This window comes from Balaenoptera musculus, chromosome 8 (assembly GCF_009873245.2).
Source record: "Balaenoptera musculus isolate JJ_BM4_2016_0621 chromosome 8, mBalMus1.pri.v3, whole genome shotgun sequence".
NCBI lineage: Eukaryota > Metazoa > Chordata > Mammalia > Artiodactyla > Balaenopteridae > Balaenoptera > Balaenoptera musculus.
In genome coordinates, this window is record NC_045792.1 from 23541998 (window position 1) to 23551179 (window position 9182).

The 9182-nt window shown below is 44.5% G+C and overlaps 1 protein-coding gene across 1 annotated transcript; it reads right to left on the bottom strand.

Annotated features, from left to right (window-relative positions):
• Window positions 1–7005: 7005 nt before the first annotated feature.
• On the bottom strand, window positions 7006–8139 carry LOC118899985 (uncharacterized protein C4orf46 homolog). The gene has a single exon (XM_036862100.1). It carries the CDS (start codon window positions 8111–8113, stop codon window positions 7778–7780), a length of 336 nt encoding a protein of 111 aa, XP_036717995.1. The 5' UTR covers window positions 8114–8139; the 3' UTR covers window positions 7006–7777.
• Between the last annotated feature and the right edge of the window lie 1043 nt (window positions 8140–9182).

Consider the following 9182-nt stretch of genomic DNA (forward strand, 5'->3'; position numbering starts at 1 on the left):
TTACCTAAAGTAGAATTCTAGAAATCTTTCTTGAGTCTTTCCCTACTCTAACCCCCATCTACCCAATCCAATGACAAATTCTGTCAATTATACCTCCAATATATATTCTGCATTCATTTACCTCTTTTCCATTGCCTTCCCAATCCCCACTGTCATCACTTCCCAACAGAATTATTGAATTACCATTCTAATTAGGCTTCCTGTTTCAACTTTACCCTCTTTAGTCCCCCCAAAGCAACAAGAATGACTTTTATAAAATATATATTAGATCACGCCTTCTACCTGTGTAATACTCTTCAATACACTGCACTGAGACAAAATCCAAACTCTTTTCCTTGGCTAAGCCAACCCTATGCAATCTGCCCCACCTCCCATTCTGTTCATTCTAGCAAATATGGCTTCATTTAAACATTCTGCCGAGTCTCCCTCCTCTGGTGAGGCCAGCTGCCCCAGACTGTGAGCCTCAAATGATCTCCATGGTCTCTTCACATAGCTGCTTTCTTCTCATCTTTCCAATGAGACCTCCTCACAGAGGTCTTCTTCAACTGCGGTATCTAAGGAACATGCCCACCTTCCTGCTCATTATCTACCTTAGTCCTTTATTTCTTTACTTCGTGTACTTAGCATAATGCAGATGGGTTTTTTGGTTGTTTGTTCATTTTCTATAATCTTTACTAGAATTGAAATTCTGAGGGCAGGAACCTTGTCTTCTCTGTTTCTCATCATGCCCCTCTGCCTGGTACAGTGCCTGACTTTTAGAAACACTGTAGAATGCATGGATGAATAAACAATGAATGTTACATAAAGATACATACTGTGCCCAGCCCACTCAATATATTTCGTGGCTCTCAGCTCACCTTTAGATCTGAGTCTTTTCCTTTATGGGATGTAAGTGGGTGACCCTAAAACTGCTTAAACTATTTCTCATGGAAGGTTAGTGTGTCCCCAAAGTGACTAGTTGGGGTTCTTATTTTTAGGTTTTGTCTTGCCTCCTCCAATCCAACAGTCACTGTAGGACAGATTACGTGGTTTAATAGACAAACAAGGTCTGTGAAAGAAGAAGCCACGATCAAAGCCCAACACTGCCACTCATGAGTTGTGTAACCTTGGGCAAGACACAGCCCTCTCTGACTCTCCATTTTCTCGTCCGTAAAATGCAGAGTATTATCTGTTTAATCTACTTCAAAGGGCTAAGGTGGTGATTAAGTGGGAAAACATCAATGAAAGACCTTTGTAAATTGTAAAGCGCTGAACAAATGATTTACAAGGGTTTCATGGAGCTCTTCTTGTCAGGAAGTAACCAGTGACATTCAGATCCCTCCAAGGAATGATTTAAAGAGTGCCTTTCCCCAGTGCTTGACCTCTGCTGGGCTGGGGCTTTGCCGAAGTCCTGTGATCTCTTCCCACCTCCACCTCCCAGGTCCTACGTGTTCCCATAGCGAACAAACATGTCAGCTGTTTCTGCTCCAACAGGCACAGTTTCCGTCTGGCGGGACAGATAGAATGTGGGACTCACTAGCGATTGGGTCAGAACTGTGATCCCGAACCAGAGGGTGATATTTCCTGTTTGGTTTGTCGAGGCTGACAGTCTGGAACAGCCACCAGACCGGTTGCTCAGCACGCCCCTGCCACCCTCAGCCCTGCTGGAAGAGAACTGGAACCAGCCTTGCCCTTTGCAGTGTCTGCACAGATGCTCCAGTTGGCTTGGCTGCTCCCCATCTTAGATGGGAGGAGAGCCTCTCAGCTCTTACAGAGCACCTGCCCAGTGCCCACTGCTCAGGAATGAGCTGGGGCATGATGCTGTACAAAGCAATTTCCCTGGCTTCCTCAGCTTGGGAGAATTTGGACCCCAGGATGTTTCTGGTGAGCTCACCTGTGGCTACCCAGAGTCTTTTTTTTTTTTTTTGACAATTAAATCCTAGGTCTGGTACTTTTTTTTCTTTTAATTTTTTAAACCTCTTTATTGGAGTATAATTGCTTTACAGTGTTGTGTTAGTTTCTGCTGTATAACAAAGTGAGTCAGCTATACATATACATATATCCCCATACCTCCTCCCTTTTGCATCTCCCTCCCACCCTCCCTATCCCACCCCTCTAGGTGGTCACAAAGCACCGAGCTGATCTCCCTGTGCTATGTGGCTGCTTCCCACTAGCTATCTATTTTACATTTGGTACCCAGAGTCTTCATGGCTGTGGTCTCCCCCAGCTTTCCCAGGGCACAGAGCTTGGCTTGTGCCATGCCTTACTGCCTTCTGTCCCACCCTCCCCTGGCTCTCTGTCCTTTTCATTCTCTCTCTTAACCTTCTGTCAGCCAGAAGATGAGCTGGTCTAATGGATCTCCTTATTCAAGGAGTATCCATACCCTGTCTCACAGATTCTACTGTGGTGGGTGCTCAGTGCCAGAGCTGAGTGTCAAGGAGGCTGTGTTCTGCAGGTGGGGCAGGGGCTCTCTGCTCCACACACCATCATGCCATCCTGCCTCCAGCCTTTCTCCAGCTGGATGGCTCTTCATCCACAATGCCCAGGAGATACATTTCTATCCCTTACCCCAGCATCCAAAGTCCTTCACGACGTGGCTCGATACATTCTCTCTACGCCTTTTGCCCACTACACACTAAGTCCCTGTTTTGGCTTCTCTGCTCTACTCACTGTTCACTAAATGCATGTCCTTTTCCTGCCTCACTCTCTCCTTCTCCTTCAAAGCTTACTCCAAAAAGTCTTCCTTTGTTCGTTCGGCCCATGCCGCCCTCTCTTCTCTCTCAAGGCCAAAGCATTTATTGTCTGCACAGCACAGAGTAACATCTTCTTCTTTGCTGTTTTGCTTCATTAGCCTAGTGGGTTTTTTTTTTTTTTTTTTACTCCACTGCCCTGAGTGTCTGACTTTATTTCTAGGCTAGTTCCTTGAAGGGCAAGGACTGAATGTTACAGTATTATTAACACAATGCCTATCACATAGAGGTGCTCAGAACATTTGTTGAGTAAATAAATGGATGAATGGGTAGTAAAAACTTCATCTTTTCTTTAGTGTGCTTTCTGCACAGGAGTTCCCATTTTGGTTCTTTTTAATCCCCTGGAAATAGTACCCTGGAAATTTCTCAAATCCTGTGTTTTCTTTGGGATTTTTGGCCTTGCTCTGCCTAGAGAGTCATTCATTCACTGTGTGTGTGTGTGTATACATATATGTCAATTTTTTGTATATATATCAATTTATTGTATATGTATGTGTATATATATGCATGTATATTATTATATATATTTGCTACTGGTTTTTAGCACAGCACACTTATTAGACTGAAGTTTAACCTCAACTTTAATTCTACTTTCTCTTTTCATTACCTTTTGTTGTCTTTAGTGGTTTTTAAAAAACTTTTTACTTAAAAATTTTTCATTGAGATGTAATTGATGCATAACATTACACTAGTTTAAGGTGTACAACATAATGATTCAATATTTGTGTGTGTATACATATATCTATCTCTATGTATTTCTATATATATATCTTAGTGTTTTTTGCGGTTTAGTTTTTTCTCCCCTGCTAGATTTTAGGTTCCATGAGGATGGGATGGTATTTTTGCATAGTGGTTAAGAGCATATTTTGGGAACCAGACAAACTTGAGCTCAAATTGCACCTCTACCACTCACCAGTTATGTCATGTTTAGCAAGTTACTTAACTTCTCTGGACCTCTGTTCTTCATCTATGAAGTGGAGATAATAATGGACTTTACCTGTGAAGGTGGAAACATGAGAAAGGAAGAGATAATGTATGTAGTGTGTTTAGCAAAATTCCTAGCATATAATAAATGTTCATTAAATGATAGTAATAATAACTGTTGTTATTTTTTTAAGTCCTGTCTCTTCTACAACACACATACTAGAGTCAAGTGTATAGTAGGTGCTTATCCAGCAATTGTGGCTCATCCAGAAATCCACGTATTTATATCAAGAGTTCAGAGGGCAAATCTGAAAAAGAATAACTGAATCACTTTGCTATAAACCTGAAACTAACACAACATTGTAAATAAACTATACTTCAATTTAAAAAAATAAAGAGGTAAGCCCCTGAAAAAAAAAAAGAGTTAAGAGGGCAAGGACAGACCCATGAACAGACTTGCCAAACATTATACATAGTTTAGCTGGGGTCAGTGCCCAGGTCTTCTGAATGCTAGTCTAGAGCTCTTTCCCATTTCCCACGATGTTAAGTAGACCAAGGAAGTGCTCCTGGGAGAAGAAAGGGAGGAGGCTATCTTTTTTTGTTTTAATTAATTTATTTTTGGCTGTGTTGGGTCTTTGTTTCTGTGCGAGGGCTTTCTCTAGTTGTGGCAAGCGGGGGCCACTCTTCATCGCGGTGCGTAGGCCTCTCACTATTGCGGCCTCTCTTGTTGCGGAGCACAGGCTCCAGACACGCAGTCTCAGTAGTTGTGGCTCATGGGCCCAGTTGTTCCGCGGCATGTGGGATCCTCCCAGACCAGGGCTCGAACCCGTGTCCCCTGCATTAGCAGGCAGATTCTCAACCACTACGCCACCAGGGAAGCCCGAAGAGGCTATCTTACTATCACTAAGCAAAGCACACCAGAAGAAAATTATTAATAAGTACCTTATTAGCCACGTTTTCACCCTTGCTATAGATAAGAAAAGGTGGAAGCCAAAGGGAGATTTTTTCCTTACTAGAAGGAGAACTGTTTGAACAGTTAGAGCTGGCCTGGGTTACCCCATAGAGCTCCCTGGTACCGAAGCCCTCAGCCGCAAGCCCGAATGGCCGCTTGCTAGGGAAACTGCGGAGAAAATTTGCAAACCTGCTAGGTGTTTGGTCAAGATGACCTGAGGACTTTCCTCCACCACTTTAGCCAGGCTCGTACCAGACATGCGAGATTGAGAGCAGCAAGCCTGCCGGCCCTGGCCTCTGTCCTCCACCCAACCCCACCACCCTCCCTCCTCCTGTTCAAAGGCCCCTGCTACAGGAGTGCAGGAAGATGGAAGATGTCATAAGATCGTTCAGGTTTTCAAGAATTCTTGTAACTACAGAATATGTCAGTTAGTCCTGGCTTGGCCAGGAGGAAGTTCCGGCATCTGCTCCAGGCTTCTGCTGTCCAAGTTCCCACTGCCAGGAGGCCTCAGCCATATCCCAGACTCCATTAACTATAACCATATTTCACCTACACACAATGAACCCCTAAGATACCAAATCATGCTGTCCCTTTGTCTTCAAAACTACCACAGGATGCGGTCCTGGGAAGGAGTGCAGTCAGTCTCTGAGGATGATCCCCAAGCTCCCTGGTCCCTAAGCCCTACTAATCGCAGCCCCAGTCCCTCGGGGCCCAGCTGCAGGGGTGACCTCGGGTCAGCGTACTGTGGAGAGAGCTGTGGAGAGCACGGCTAACAAAGGGAGGGAGGGAGGGGCGGGCAGCTACCCAGAGAGATCGAGTCGGAGCCTGACAAATGGAGGGACTTTGTGTGAGATCAGCAAAAGAGGAGACACAGACACTTGACCTGGTTTGGAATTATTGCAAATTCATCAGGCTCTGTGCAAATTGAGACCATAATTCAGATTGTTCATATCATCACCAGCATCCCCATTTCCATTAAGCCCTGCTGTCCATCTCCCCTGGGCCTGGCTCTGTCCAGCAGCTAATGGAAGGGGTCGAGCTAGCACTAAATTAACAAACCACTCTGGAGGGGTCAGCCCCCAGACAAGCCCTTCCAGCCCAGAGGCCATGGTTAACCTTGAACAGGTTCCTGTCGCTTCTTTCTCAGCCTCAGGTGCAGCTTTGGCAGAAAGATGCTCATTGACAGCGTGTGGTGGACTGAGCTGCGGCCATATGAAGTGGGTTTGAACCTCAACTCTGCATCTCATTAGCTCCATGACCTCAGGTAATTTATATAAACTGGTGAAACCTTGGGTTTCTCATCTGTAAAATGAGAAAGATAAAAGACATACTTGCTCTATATCTGCTTAATACTATGCTGTATCTGGTATTAAGCCAAAGCTGATGATGTAGGTGAAGATGCTTTGAGGTTTATGATATGCTATGCAAATGTGGGTGCCTATGGATGCTTCCCTGGTTGGCGTCCAGGGACCCTGTAGTGAGTGAGAGCCCAGTATATGTCCAGCTTCTGTCCAGACTGTCCTTGTCTCAGGGTTTGGGGCTCTGTCCTATCCCACTGTGGATCACCCCTCCTCAAGTGAGAGGCTCAACTGAAGTGTGTCAGGTACCATTTGGGCTGGCAGCAAGCGCTCTGAGGCTGGGGTCACCGCCCTTTACCTGGGGCCCTGCTCAGAGGAAAGGGGAAGTGGGCAAGGATCTTTACTGGGCAATTATGTGACAGGCCCTCCGCTGTCTGTTCTCCATGCATTCATAAACTCTACCAGCCTTCACAAAAGACTTCTGAGGTGGAGATCAGAAGTCCTTTTTTTTTTTTTGGTTTGAACAAAAGTTTATTTTTGTACATTTTAAAAATTGCAATTTTCATGACACATAAGAAGAAGTTTTCTAATATCAAAATAAGCATCTCTTTGGTATAGGAACACACCATATGTGTTATCCTTAGCTTAAAAAATTTAATCAAGAACCATGACCTAATATGCTAAACAAAACTATCCTTTGCCCATCCATGTGTCCCCTTTCACAGGCCCATTGTGGGGCTTGGGAATATAGTTCTGCACATACCTCCTTACCTACAAAGAAGTAAGATACTGTATCAGAGGCGTCCAGAAGTTACACAGCAAGAGAATTTGTTGGTTCAATCACTGACATATACGACACAAACCCACCGAAAAAGAGAAAGAGAGAGAGAGGCAGCGCAACGTAAGATACGGGACAAGTAAAATAGAACACTGTCATGAAGATCAAATAATAGGAAAATAATTACATCATTTAAATTTGATGCATTTTTAAAAAGTAACTTGTTTAGAATTATATTTAGAATTTAGAATTATTACTTGCCAAGCTCCAAAAGTAATAATACAGAGCGACAATTTTGATAAGGCACTTCAAAGAGAGCAAACATATAACAACATCAAATATGAGAAATATCCATAAAAGCAGTTTATCTTAGAAAAAAAAAATAGGCATTCTTTCAAGACAGGTTTCAGTAAAAGCTTTTTTGGAAAGCATGATAGAAGGGTGAAAAATATTTATCATATATTTTAAAAAGCTGTCACCAGTTAAAGTTCAAAATCCTCTTTAAAAAAAAAAAACATTTTCCTTCAAGTCAATGAGGTTCTGACTCAAATATTTTTTCGAGAAACAATTATAATCTTCATGCTAAAAACAGGAAGAAAAAACAGCTTTAAATTACGTTGTCAACTCTTATTCATCAAACATTCAGTGATTGTTGTGTAACAGACTTCTAGCTGCTGGAAATATAGAAGTAACAAGACACAATCGTTGGTTCTAGGGAACTTAGCCTAATGGAGCTGAATCTAACATTGGTCCATATAATAAAGCTCGACTTCAAACTCTGCCATTTTTGGTATCTTCTTGCAAACTGAAGAGAATAATGGTCCACCTAGTTTGCTACTGGTAGCACTGTGGCATTATTAATATTATCTACTGATTAAATTAACTTTCATAGAAGAGTCTTTGAAAGTTTAGAGAACAGAAAGTGTTTAAAGATAAACGGGCCAACATCAAAAATAACATCATATTCTGTTTTCACAAAATGAAGAAAACCAAGAAAAATTTCATCTTCTGTATACAGAACTGCTGGTGATTATCCTATCCACACGGCACATGTGCAAACATCATAAATGAGGTGGTATGGATTATTACAGTCAAATCAGTTGTCAGGCTTCAAGGAATCATAGCCTTCTTTCAAGAGGTCCCGCCATGTTTTAAGGAAACGTGCATTTTCTGTACATTTGAAGGCAAGCTCTTCCACTTGAGCTGATACTGCAGATGCAGCTTCAAGAAGTTTGGTTAATGAAAATGCTGCGTCTCCGATCTGCAGCTCCACCTCCTCCAGCGGGTCCACCGGCCGGCCGCTGTTCCTGTTCGGAACCGGACGGCCCAAACCCCCCGGGGTGCCGGGGGAAGATGCTGAAGATGCGTCTGAAGACGAGGGAGAGGAGGGCGGCGGCTGCGGGGAAAGCCGCAGCTCCTCCGGGTCCGCCATGGAGCGGGCTGGGCGGTGGGACGGCACCTCGGCGGCCGAACCGATACAAGAGATCAGAAGTCTTATTCTCACTTTACAGAGGAAGAAAGGGAGGCATAAAGAAATGAATGAAGTAAATGAATTTATTAATTAATTGAATTAAATGAATTAAAGCCTGTAAGTGGGGCCTGGATTTGATTCACTCTGCCCCAAAGCCTACCTCTTCCGACTCCACCTCCTGTCTTTAAATTGACCTTTCCACGCTTTGCCCTGGGGCAGAGCCAGGGATAAGGACCAAGTGGTGGTCCCTCAGGAAGTAGGATTAATTGTTGAGGGAGGTGGGGCTGGGTGGGGTCCCTCAGCAGCAGCCCGAGGACTTCACCCTTCTCTGGAGAAACAAGGCAGAAAGATGTGACCCCTGCTGGTTGCACCGGAGTTGGCCTAGCTGGGAGACTAGTGGTGGGTTTGTGTCCATTTGTTCAATCAGTGGCCAACCAGGTCCTGAGTAAGCTCCAAAGGCAGCTGCAGCTACACTAGAGGGGTAGCCATGGTACCCTCTGCTGGGGTGGCCTCCGGGGGAGTGATGGTCACACGGGGCCCTCCAGACCACAACTAGGGCTCCTGTAAGCAGACGCTGTATAAAGCACTGTGCCGGCCCCTAGGGTTCCCTCTTTTGTCTCATTAAATCCTCTGCTGGCTGGAGAGGAATGCCTCCTTCTAGCCTTCCTATGGGGTATTCCTTCTGGTAAACGGTTTACACTGAAGTGTGATGACAGGTAGGAACTCAGTACGTTCATTTTCCTAGTGGGCACTTTTTAATGGAGAAGGACCTGAAGCCAGCAATGGCTAACTGGACCTAACTCCAGAACGAAGAGTTGGTCCCAGTGGAGGACTGGTCTCCTCCCAGAGGAGCCTGTGGAAGAGTGATCCTTAGGGGATGGGCCAAAGCCTTCCTAAGAATACTGACAGCAGCAAATAACACTCGCTGCTCACAGAGTGTTTCCTGGTGCCAGGCACGTGCTCCTTTAAAATCCTCTGCTAGCAAGCGCCTTGTCCTGTTTGAATTCTGATTCCTGGGAGCTGTGGACTC